This window comes from Natrix helvetica (genome assembly GCF_964273705.1).
Source record: "Natrix helvetica genome assembly, chromosome: 5".
Lineage (NCBI taxonomy): Eukaryota > Metazoa > Chordata > Lepidosauria > Squamata > Natricidae > Natrix > Natrix helvetica.
Window position 1 is genome coordinate 65427081 of NC_138551.1, and position 13746 is coordinate 65440826.

The 13746-nt window shown below is 38.3% G+C and overlaps 1 protein-coding gene across 1 annotated transcript in view; it reads right to left on the reverse strand.

Annotated features, from left to right (window-relative positions):
- The window catches only part of CPXM2 (carboxypeptidase X, M14 family member 2), a 126280-nt gene that overhangs the window by 65247 nt on the left and 47287 nt on the right, over positions 1 to 13746 (reverse strand). The window contains exons 3-4 of the mRNA XM_081955729.1: positions 13369 to 13478; positions 10658 to 10797 (exon numbers count right to left, since the gene is read on the reverse strand). Coding sequence (XP_081811855.1) covers positions 10658 to 10797; positions 13369 to 13478 — 250 coding nt within the window. The remainder of the gene's footprint in view (positions 1 to 10657; positions 10798 to 13368; positions 13479 to 13746) is intronic.

Here is a 13746-nt window from a genome sequence, read left to right on the forward strand (position 1 = left end):
CAGAAAAAAAATACTAAATGAACAAGAGAGAGTTGAAACCAAATCTGCCATCCAAAATAGTTGAAATATCACCCATTAGATGAAATATGTATTTATATTTCCAATTTCTAGACCTCCCATCTGCCTAATTAGCTAAATTGGATGATTGAATTAATTAAAAGCAAAACATGGAAATTAATTAACCTCCTAAAGTTTATGAGAATTGGGGTAGTAAATAAAATCCCATAAATAAAAAAAAATCATTTGGACTTTTATTTGGATGTCTATAAGTCAGCTGTAAATATGGTTATAAAGGTCATTGGCCATGACCATGTAAGGAAGCTACACCCACTGGGCACCATGCTTTTTGTACGTGTGTGTGTGTGTGTGTGTGTGTGTGTGTATAAAATATGACTATAGATAGTCCTCCACCTATGATCACAATTGAGCCCAAAATTATTACTGTTAAATGAGACATTTGTTAAGTGAATTTTGCCCCATTTTATGACCTTAACAGTTGTTAAGAGAATCATTGCAGTTATTAAATTAATAACACGGTTTTTAAGCGAATCTGGTTTCCCCATTGACTTTGCTTGTCAGAAGATTGCAAAACTTCGGCTACTTGGCAACTGATTCACAGTTATGATGTCCTGGGGTTCACATGATCTCCAAGACACTGCAACCGTCATAAATTTGAACCTGTTGCCAAGCGTTTGAATTTTGATCGTGTGGCCATGAGGATGCTGCAACAGTCATAAGTGTGACAAAATGGACAAAAGTCACTTTTTTCAGTGCTGTGGTAACTTTGAACAGGCACTAAATGAACTATTGTAAGTCAGGGGCTACCTGCATATCCTTCCTTTTGTATGTTTTAAAATGTGGACTATCACTAAAAAGGATGCATCTCTCCTATCCTCTAGAGTTGTGATCAGGTTTTTTTTTTTGCGAATTTGTGAATTCAGTGTGTTATATTTCAGCATATTTCAAAAGAAAATACACTAAGTTCAAAAAGGCCCTGGAAAAAAACCTGGTATTTAAATAATAAACAATATATTTGGAAATAATCCCACATTTCTTCAAAACTACTCTCTCAGATGCAGTACTAGATATATTTCTTCCGTTTATGAATATGCAAAAATACAGAAAGAAAAAAAAATCATTATATGCATAATGAATTCATTATCGAGGTTATTTTTAAGTGCTGAACATGCAGTCCAAATTTGCAAAAAAGCAGTACTGTCATAACTATCATTTTCTTCATCCCAGTTTAAATAATTTCTTAGAAAAGCTAGATCTAAAAGGAAAACATGTTTAAATTATGTACAACTAATTTATGAGGTAATTTCAAATACAGTTTGATAAGGTATCATGACTTAAATAATGTTTACTTTTGAAAGTGTTACTATTTTTTCTTTGTTAGGTAGTTTTGCTATACAGGAGTAAGAATTATGGGATTATTGAGTGGTGTATAAATTTATGTGGACCAAGGCAGTTATAGAAGGGATACCACTTGATAAAAAAGCATCCACAAAAGAGACTTAAAGCAAGCTGGATTGACAACATCAGCAAGTTTTGTGGGGCCAATTGGCAAAAGAAAGCTCAGGACGGTATTGGTTGGAAGAGGATAGATAATGGCTAAAATGATGATGATATATTTATGTTTTGGGTATGTAGTATCTTTTTGTAGGAAACATAATGTATACTCATCAAAATGTTTCCTTCTCCACTTGTCACTTAAACTGTATTTGTACAATGATATATTATACTGAGGTCTAAAAATGGTCCAGTCAAATCCTGATCTCCAAAGGTAATCAATTCTGACTTAAGGCCTGATCTGGAATATGTTTTGGGCAAAAACAAGGGAGTTTCCTTTTTTTGCAGTCTGTTTAGATTTGAAATATTGAACTATTGTTTTATCACTTGGGTTGTGAATCTCCTTGAGACATATAATTATAGTGGTATATAGAAGTATACAAGTACTGGGGGAAAATAAAAACAAGGACTCTAGCATCAATAAGGCATTTAAAAATAGTACTGCACTATCTTGGCTAAACAAATCTTGCTAAATAGTGTAAAAATCCTCTATTCAATGATGAAAAAAATAAGGTTCTACATTTAGGCAAGAAAAATCAAATGCACGGGTAGAGTATAGGTGGTACCTCGCTCAATAGTAGTAAGGCCACATTTGGAATATTGCATCCATTTTTGGTTGCCACAATGTAAAAAAGATGTGGAGACTCTAGAAAAAATGCAAAATAAAGAACAACACAGATGATTTGGGCACTGGAGGCTAAAACATTTAAAGAACGGTTGCTGGAACTGGGTATGTCTAGTTTAATGAAAAGAAGAACTAGGGGAGATATGATAGCAGTGTCCCAATATGTCAGGGGTTGCCACAAAGAAGAGGGAGTCAAACTATTCTCCAAGGCACCAGACGGCAGGACAAGAAGCAATGGGTGGAAACTAATCAAGGAAAGAAGCAACCGAGAACTGAGGAGAAATTTCCTGACAGTTAGAACAATTAACCAGTGGAACAACTTGTCTCCAGAAGTTCTAAATGCTCCAACACTGGAAGTTTTAAAGAAGAGATTGAACAACCATTTGTCTGAAATGGTATAGGATTTCCTGCCTAGGCATTTTATAGCATCTGGGCCATTATATAGCCCTTTAGATGTCCTTGTCAAATGTAAATATGCGTGCTGCAGAAGGTAGGAAAAGATGGCGAGTCACGTCCAGCTCTGCATGGTCACTATGAATGCCTTCAGTCAGCGGGTGGCCATGGGAAGGTGAAGAGAGAAAGCAATTTTCTGCCTCTGCGCAGGATTCAGGATTGACCTGAAGAGTTGAGGTGAGAGAGTTTGAGGACATCAAATCATGTTACATTGGTTCAGCCCTCCAAAAGAGTCCCAGTTTCTCATGTTACCCATTGGGAAAATTAATTGCCCACCCCTGATCTATATCAATGTATGCTCAGCTAATGATCATTTGGATCTTTGCAGTTCAGGTATGGCAATTCTAATAAAAAGCCGTCCCAGAATCAGGCCTTGGGGCCTTAGAATACTGTGCATGTTTTTATGTTAGACACATTGAACAGTTAGCTTTTGAGCACAGATTATTGCAGTACAAAGAACGGCCACAGCAATGGAAAATAGTCATCATATTGTTATTAATTCTTGTCATGTTTCCTATTCTATTGTTACCTTGTGATTTATCACTTTATTGTTTGTATTGACACTGAGACGGGAGACAAACTCTTTGTGTGTCCAATCACACTTGGCCAATAAAGAATATTCTATTTTATATAATCTATTCTATAAACAACATGGCTGAAGAAAATTAGGTTTCAAATAAAGAAATGAACCCCACTTGTCTCCTTGTGTCTACATTACATGTCACTCTGTCCTACAAAAATATGCAGTGATTCTTGTATGTTTAGAGCAATGATACATTCGAATGTGACCATAAATAGGATTGGCAGCCAAATTAACTGCTTTCATTCAGTGAAACAGGCACCTTGTACTCTTCCATTTGCAATTCTGTATTTTTGTGACTGAATTGTACACTGCTTCAAAGACCAGGTTCATGATTCTATTTGTCCTTTCCCCCTTTTTCCTTCTCCAGTAAATTCAAGGAAACTGAACCCAATTCACAACTAAGAGTATACGCGGGGTGCATCCTTTCCCAATTGCTGAAAAAAAGGATTTGTGTCTGATGCATAAAAGGTAATTGTCACAATAAAGGGTGACTGTGGTTGCTTATATATTTATTTTAGATGATATTTTGGGCATCCGGGGGATCTTGTTGCCTTGATCAAAATGACAAAAGCAACATGCTAGATTGGAATACAAGCCCTACCCCTTTGTTGTGTACATGCAACATCACAACCTAATGCCTCTTTTACCATTGTGCCTCTGTTTGCTTCTCACAACGCTGCTGGATAGTAAATTACTCCTCAACGTACAACCATGCGTTTAGTGACCGTTCAAAATTACAATGGCACTCAAAAAAGTGACTTGTGATCATTTTTCACACTTATGATCGTGGCAGCATCCTCATGGTTATGTGATCAAAATTAGATTCTTGGTAACTGATTCATATTTATGACAATTTTAGGATCTAAGGGTCCTGTGATCAACTTTTGAGAACTTTGACAAGCAAAGTTAATCTAGGAAGACATATTTGCTTAACAACTGTGTTACCAACATAGCAGCTGCAGTGATTCACTGAACAACTGTGGCAAGAAAGGTCATAAAACGGGGCAAAATCCACTTAACAACTGTCTTGCTTAGCAGAAATCTGGTTTTCAGTTGTGGTCATAAGTCAAGGACTACCTGTACCTGAAAATACATTATGATCCCATTTCTCCTTTCCACCTTCCACCTCCAATTCAAAAACTGGCTTTTGAACATTTTGAACCTCTGTGTTTGAAAATTCTGAGTGTGCTACTGGAATTTCCAGAGATAAAAATAGCTCTTCAGCCTAGGCGAGTTTGCAAGTCTAACTCCAATCCTTAAAATAGCTAAAAATGTGTCTCCATTTCCAGAATATGTCACGAAAATGCAGGTCAATTTGTCTGACAGGTTTTATGCCTTTAAAACTGAAATTGTAAAATGGGGTATTATTATTCATTGGGAAAGATATGAAAAATGTGACCCCTGCATATGGCATTATTTTTAATTGCCGTACCAATCCAATTTTGCAACCAGATAACCCATAACAAACATGGCCAGAAATTAAAAAAAGACAAGTTCTCCCCTTAGTGACAAGTTTTCTCAAGCTTTTAGCAAAGAAACATTGAATCTAATCATCATTAGACCCATTTTAGACTTTTCTAACAGTTTAATTTGGTAGTTGTCTACTGTGCTTAGGCAGATGACAAGGAAAAAGAATGCCAGCATTTAAATAAATGTGTGCCTGTGAAATTTGTCATCGTAGCAATTGCGTTATTTTTTAAATGGTGTTCAAACACTTAACCTTTTTATGAGAAAATCACCATATGTAACCCAGCATGGTAGTTTATTTCAGGGTTCTATTGCAAGTCTCAAACATTTGCAGCCTGTTAAAGAAGGACTAAAAAGCCTAAAAGGGACACAAAAATCTTATTGTCTACTTTAAAAGCAGAACTGATTAAAAAAAAAACCTAAGATATGCCTAAGTCCAGGGCCATCTAGTGAAGAAAGGGGGACAGTGCTCACATGATCAATTGAATGAGGTTTATCCACCATTACAATACAGTCAACAAGGGAGCAAAGTAGGAAGGTCCCAATGTCCCCCAGTGACCTCCCATCTCTGAAAATGGATTTGAATCTCAGTCTCCCCCATCCTAGACCAACATCTAAAGCATAGCCCTTCTTGACTAATGTACAAATAGTCCTTGTCTTACAACAGTTCATTTAGTAAAGGTTCGTAGTTACAATGGCACTGAAAAAAGTGGATTTTACCGCCATTTTTCACACTTCTGACCATTGCAGCATCCCCATGGTCACGTGATTTACATTTGGATCAGGGGTGGGTTCCTGCCACTTTTAAGAGGTTCCACAAATCTACTGTGCTGATTAGAACCGGTTCCAGCTCCCTCCCCCCGCCCGTCCCCACCACATTTGCCCCACCTGTCGCTCACTGATTGGCTGGCTTACCAATTGCCCCACCTGCCTCTAAGAGTCCTATCTAAACCTTAAAGTCTTAAAGCTGTCAAGTTTGAACATCCCTGGTTTTTTTTTCCTAAAGGGTTAGGAGTGCAAGGGTCTTGTAACGTGACAGCTTTAAGACTTGCCCACTTCAATGCCAGAGTTCCTGAGCCAACAGTTTGGTTGCTAAGCAAGAGCGTTGTTAAGTGAGTTTCACCACATTTTACAAGTTGCCCACACCCACCCAGTCACATGACTGCCAAGCCACTCCCACCCAGTCACATGGCCAGCAAGCCACTCCCACAAAGCAGGCCACACCTACAAAAGAGATTGCAAAAAAATTTGAAATCCCCCACTGATTTGGTTGCTTGACAGCCAGTTCCAATGATGACGGTTTCAGGGTTCTGGGGTCATGTGATCACCTTTTGTGAGTTTCTTTCAAGCCACATCAATGGGAAAGCCAAATTCACTTAATGGTGTTACTAATTTAATAACTGCAGCGATTCCCTTAACAACTGTGGCAAGAAAGGTCATAAAATGGGGGCAAACTCACCGAATAGATTTCTCCCTTAATGACATAAACTTGAGGCTCAATGCCTGTCATAAGCCAAGGACTAATACGTTTTATTATTATTATTTATTATTTTATTTTATTAAATTTATAGACCGCCCCCTCTCCCCGAAGGGACTCGGGGCGGTGTACAGACACCACATTAAAACCTAATATAAAATAGATACACTTAAAAACCAATTAAACAATAATGCTGTACAGGGTAATAAAAGTTAAAAATCAGCTTAAAACAAACCCAAAAATTTAAAAGTACAGAATTGAGGGACTAGATTGGGATTAGGCCAGGCCCGCTAAACTAAACAGGTGGGTATTAGTCCTTATTAACTTATTTATTAATAAGTAATAAGCTTTGCTTCACATGTCCATCACAGTTCTACGTGGTTCTATAGAGAATTCTTCATTTCATTGCATTTTAGTGGGTTATTGCATAGAGTTACTATTTAAAAGCAGTCTTGGTTTCAACTAGTATAGTATCTAATCACCTTCAGCGTTGACTAAGAATATGGCACTAGGAAATTGAAAGAGAGACTCACTTCTATCATTATTGTGTTTACTAGAGATATATTGGATTTATGTCAATACCAACATTTTTGCTCCTGTCCCTTTCAGAGTAAAATTCCAGCTATAAAAGAATTTTGGCTAAAGGCTGCTATTGATTTCTCTTAACAGTTTTCTGGAACCCCACTCTCCCTTTTGCATTTCAATGTATGCCAGTTAAAAAGGCTGTAACAAAAGCTTCTAGGTCAGTGATGGCTAACCTTTTACTAAAGGCATGCCAAAATTGTACGTGTGCGTGCCCCACTGACCTGCCCATGCATGTGTGACCCCCCCTTATGGGGAGGCGTTTTCACCCTCCCCGGGCTCTGGAGGCTTTCCTGAAGCCTGGGAAGGGTGAAAAACAGCCCAATGGCCCAACCGGAAGTTTAGTAATGAAACTTGTATGTGTGCGTGCCCCAATGACCTGCCCATGCATGTGTGACCCTCCCCTTATGGGGAGGCGTTTTTCACCCTCTCCAGATTCCCAAAGCTTTCCTGAAGCCTGGGGAGGGTGAAAAATGGCCTTCTCCGGTCCTCCGGAAGGCTGGAAATCAGCTAGCCGGCGTGCACATGCAGTGCTGGCAAATATGACTCCGTGTGCCATCTGCCATAGATTCGCCATCACAGCTATAGGTGAAAATTAAGCAGAATCACACGGTCATTGTGACCCAGATACACACCCCAAGACATTCCTTTCTGATTGTTGGGGGGCAGGGGAAGGAAGGCTATTCCATATTTTCAGATTGCTTCAAAAAGAAAAAGTGACTACTACCCCTATGATGATATTAATTTAGTTCCATATTTATGTTGTCTCCATATTCGCAAGATCGTGTTTAAAATGCTGCTTTGTATCTTTGGCCTTTTATGGGTCTGCAAAAGCAGCGAAGAATAAAGCACCTTTGCATTATTCTCAGTGCTTTTTTTCTCGCCAGACAATTAGACATGGACCGTGTCTATCATGCTGCTAATTCTGAAGCTACGTGCAATTCTACCCATTGCTACTTTTTATCACACTGTTCTTTTTTTTGGGGGGGGGGTTCTTTTGAATGGAACTGTTTTATTGCACCCCAAACATTGCTGGCAAAATCTAGTGTCTATTTGGCTGTCAGCCTTTCCTGCCAGGAATTGTGTACTTTTAATAAACATGCAACAGCCTAACATTTAATGCTGGAAGTTTTCTGTCGCTGCTTTTCTTCGTGCTGAAAGGTCTATCTTGAATTTTCACTGATCAAACTTGAGAATGCCATGTGACAGTGACGTGCTGTGAGGTTTATGGCTGGTGAGGCACTGACACAGTGGTGGGTTTTAAATTTTTTTAGACTTGTGGACTTCAACTCCCAGAATTCCACAGCCAGGCATGCTCAGTTTCGATTTAAAGCAACAGCATTTGTTTTTCTTCTTTGCAAAAGAAGTTTCCTTCTTTCTTTTTCTTTTTCTTCTCCCTTCCTCTCCTTCCTTCCTCTCTCCCCCCTCTCTCAAACACACACATATACACACACACACACAAAGTTGGATTGGAGGTAAAGCACCAGCGAGGAGACCACAGGAGGAGGCAGGAAGCCAATCAAAGAGTCATACTGGAGCACACACACTTGCCCCATCCCTGGAAAGATCTAGCCCAGCTTCACCGATTACAGGTTTGACATGACTCTGCCTGCAATCAAACTACACTTGGGAGGGAGAGCACAAGCCAGGGTCCTTCCCTCCAGCCTTTGCCCAAAGCCCCGCACCAGGAGGATGAAGTTTGAATTCCTCCCCCTCATCCTGACCCACACGTAACTTTTCCAGCTGTTTCAAGAGGATTTCAAGTCTGTTCTTGCCTCGGTCCTCTGAAGAAGCCCTGCCCAAATGAGTGCCCTCTACTATGAGGCAGGAGAACTGCGTGCCTCACCTACGTCAGGAATTTTTAGGCTTTTAACCAGTGGTGGGTTCCTGCCGGATCGCACCGGATTGCGCGCTCCCTTTTGGCGCTGAACCCGGAAGTACGTTCTGGCCCCGCCCCTGGCAACGGGATGACACTTGCCTGTGCTCCACCAGCTCGGCTGGGACCGGAGACGTTTCCTCAGCGGAGCGGAGCGCCTGAAAGGGACGCAGGCTCAGCCTGCCAGGCTGCCACCGCTCCACTGAAGACATTGCTGAGCAGAGAAACGTCTCCGGTCCCAGCCGAGCTGGTGGAGCGCAGGCAAGCGTTGTCCCGTCGCCAGGGGCGGGGCCAGAACGTACTTCCGGGTTCAGCGCCGAAAGGGAGCGCGCAATCCGGTGCGATCCGGCAGGAACCCACCACTGCTTTTAACCCTTGCTTAACTCTGTTCGAGTGATCATAAAACGCCTAAAGTCAGACTAGATGAGGCATACCGTTCTCCTGCCTCATAGTAGAGGGCACTATTTTGGAGGCTTTTTTAAACAGTTAAGCAGAGTCATCCACGGTGAAGCAGCAACTAGCTCAGCCTGACCTCAGCTCTTGCCTGTTTCCTTTTACATTTTTTTTTCTTTTCAAGATGACAGTGGTGAGGCTGTGCCTCCCCTGTCTCCCCTGCCTCCCCTGACTGCACGTCACTGCCATGTGAGGCATCGTTTTATCAGACATAAAAGCGTTTGAATGGAGCTTCACTATTATCAAAAGGAGACTATGACAACTGACAATTAAACAGTGGATGAATTTTAACTGACATTGTATATCTGCCATTAAGATATATGTGTTGCTGTTGAGACATAGGCACACTGAATAAATCATATTGAAATTTATACTAGGATCATTGCACAACATATGAAACACTAGCTTGGAAAGATTTAATACCTAACACAAAGCTTGATGCACTGGAATATTTTTCTTAGTGAAATGCAATAAAATAAAATAATAAAGTTGGAAGTGGCCTTGGAGATCTTCTAGTCCAACCTCCTGCTTAAGCAGAAGACCCCATGCCATTTCAAACAAATGGTTGTCCAGTCTCTTTTTGAAAGCCTCCAGTGATAGGAGGATAGCTTCTGAAGGCAAGCTTTTCCATTGGTTAATTATGTTAACCATTGGGAATTTTCTCCTTAGTTGTTGGTTGCTTCTCTCCCTGATTAGTTTCCATCCAATTTTTCTTGTCTTGCCTTTTGGTGCTTTGGAAAATAGTTTGACTAAAGCACCGAAAGGCAAGACAAGAAACAATGTTTTCTTGTATCGGAATGCTCAACGTTTTGTTTATAAAAAGGGATAAATTGCCAATAGAATTATATTTATGATGCCCAAGTAGGCTGCCTTATAATATATCTGAACTCAGTACATAAGCATTTGTGAAACTCTTGACACTAATATTGAATTTGAAATTAAGCCGCCCCAGCATCAAATTGGAGAATATTCTCAAAACACGAAGCCCTGTTTTATACTAACAACACATAAATAGCCACCTTATCCTCAAGGACACATTACCCAAACCCATGCTATGAAAAGAATGGTACAAAATGGTACAGAAATACTAGAAATAAAGATACATTAGATGTGGTTTACAACAGAGTTAGGATATTCCCCCTTCCCTCCGCTGATAACTAACGTTAAGATTCCCTTGTACTCAAATAAACATTATCAATGTGTAAGGGATACATTGTTCTGAAATACAAAAGCCTCCGCAGAAAATTATCAAGAACTTTTATTCTGAATGCTGTAAGGGTCACCCAAATGGCTAACCATGACTGTGGAGAAAATTGATGAAGAAAAGACAAAGATTGAATTTCGCAAAGTAAAACTCTATTGAAATAACTGGCCAAGAAGAATTAGTCCTAATGAAACTGCTTTTTAACAGTATCTACTAGATGGGCCAATGTGGCTAATTCCATACTTGACTATGTTTTTAAAGTATTGTAGCTTTACAGTATTTTTATTATAAAACATTTGCTAAAAAATCTGGGTTTTGCTTAGAAAATGCATGCATACAATATATTATGTGATATATTTACTTACAGCCAAAGAGAATTTCTTCCCTGTGTAATAACTCCTGTGAACTTTGTTAGCCTGCGAGCATCTACTTCAATCCATTGATAGGGATCGTTCCGTCCTGCACACCAAGACCCATCATAAAAATCATTCTCATTAATACCTGCCTGAAGAGAAGGCAAAATTCTCTTTAGAAATCTGAATAGATGCTTTTTGAAAAGGAATAAGTTCAGAGATAAAAAATAAGTTCAAGTAAAGCGATAGCGCATTCTAGCCTCCTTTTTGTGTGTGTGGCTGGTGGTCAGAGATGTATGCTAATTGTATCTTAGAAGCCCTAAACCTGTATCTGTATCAAAGTACTGGTCAAGGCTAAAGTCTGTAACAGGAACAAATGATTAAACAAAAGGCAGGATTGCAAAGCAAAGCAAAAACTCAGAAACAAAAGGCAAAAGGATCAGTCAGAAAAGGATTGCATGTGGTTAAGTTTCATCTCTGGACATCTGAAGGGAAAAAGGAGATCCTTTAAATGTTTATTGTTACCTTGCATATAATTATTCCTTTAACCTGATGGAAGTTTCCACCCTTTTTTTAAAAAATAGAATATTTTGCTTTAGATCAGTGGTTCCCAATGTGGGGCCCACACACCAAAGGGAGGCAATTAGAACCTTGTTTAAACCAAGTTAATGGCCTTTTAGGCTTCCTCCGTATGACTAGAGTTCATTTTTTGAGTAAAGTAAGAATTATATGTCACGGGGGGGGGGGGGAGATCAGGATTTTAGAGATGTTTAGGTGGGGCATGGCCAAAAAAAGGTTGGGAACCACTGTTCTAGATAGAGCTTTCTGGGCTCTTTTTAATTATAAGATTTTGCTGCAAATCACTCATCATGCACCACAGAACATGTATTTCATAGTGATCAAAACAAGATGTTATATTTATAGTTCTCTTAGAGTGCAGAGAGCGCTTTGCGTTTCATCCTTTGCATCATTTTTAGAGCTTTCTTATAATCTGTTCTGATAAATAACTTACCATACAGGATGGAAACTAATCTGTTCCTTAGCATGGTGCTGAGAATGGCTTTAAAACCGCAATGCCACATTTTCCTATGAATCCCGGAACATCTGCAGCTGCAGATGCAAGAAACTGCTCTACTTAGCATCCATCCAATCTCCGGTAGCACACAAATATAATTATTTCAGAAAGTTCTAAGCAGTTCATTAAAGGACTTGACATTGGGTTTTCCAGGTGCTCCAAACTTCTAATCAAGCCAGATGTTTTGCTCCTGAAACTCTCTGCATAATTGGACACTTCTTGTTATGAGCATCTATACAATCAGCACCAAAGAATGATGAGAGTGTATTTTAATGCCAGCCTTTCCGATCAGCATCAAACTAAAAAGAGTGATTTCTCTACCCTTTTAAGAAAATCATGGAGAGGACATTCATTCCATGCATCTGACAAAGAAGCAACTTAGGAGCTGATGGTTGCTTGTAACATAACAGGTGTAGAAGGGTTTTCAACACTCAGGAACTTTCCCAAGCGTAGATCAGTGCTGTTCCGCCATATCTACATGACAATGAAGGATTTGTATGGATACTGTGATAGTAATCCAATTAACAATTGTATCTGTTTCTGCTCCGGAAGAAATTATTCCAAGAAGAAGTTGTCTTGTTTCCTCCAGAGTTGCAGGACAAATATTATCCCACTGCCAAAAATCATGCTTTGGAGTAAACTAATTAATTGCCTGGCATTGGCTTATCAAATGGATTTCTATACTCTCTAAGAACTTGAAGTGGTTTTCAAGACAGCTGAATATACAACATTTGTACAAATAATGGGGTAAGGGAGAACTCGTGGGAGCAAAGGGTTAAGGTTTCTCTATGGCTGTATTCACTATTAAGCAACATATGCATTATTTTATTTTGTTTAAAATGGTCTTACTTGTTAGGGTGGTTAAAAAATGAAAGGCATTTACCAGTGGCTTTTCAAAAGAGTCATACCCCTCTCTCTCTCTCTCTCTAACTATATATATATATATATATATATATATATATATATATATATATATATATATATATATATATATATATATATATATATATATATATATATATATATATATATATATATATATATATATATATATATATATATATATATATATATATATATATATATATATATATATATATATATATATATATATATATATATATATATATATATATATATATATATATATATATATATATATATATATATATATATATATATATATATATATATATATATATATATATATATATATATATATATGCTGGTTTTGTTGTATTCGGGTCTTTTCCCGTGTAAGGTTGAGATTGTCTTTGCAACGTTTCGGCAGGTGAGATCCTGCCGAAACGTTGCAAAGACAATCTCAACCTTACACGGGAAAAGACCCGAATACAACAAAACCAGCATACCTACACCCGTGAAAATCTACGAAAACAAATATATATATACACATACACATACACACACACACACACACACACACATATATACATATACATATACATATACATATACATATACATATACATATACATATACATATACATATACATATACATATACATATACATATACATATACATATACATATACATATACATATACATATACATATACATATATATATATATATATATATATATATATATATATACTGTCTATATATTTAAAAGAAAGATAATCTTACCTGTATGTTTAACCGGGCTCTATGTGCTCCCAGGCCATATCGCTTCACTGTAGAAGCATGAAGCTGAAAATCAGTAATTTTTAAAGTCTCAAGACCCAAGGGAGGACAGCCTGAAAAACAAATACTTAGGTGTTAAGTGAGAAAGCAGTCAACAAAGCACATGCATCTTTGCCGATGCTATGCTTAAATATGCTTCTGTTGTGAGTATGCAAAAGGGAGAAATTCTCATCGGTAAAAAAAAAAATTCATTTAATTTCACAACTGTATTGTGTAAATGTTGAGACCTAAGTGTCTGGGCAGTAGCACTAGTAATTTATATGAAATAATTGTTTCCTGAAATTGTAGTTGCCACATAGCACTTCACTCGTGCATCTAGGT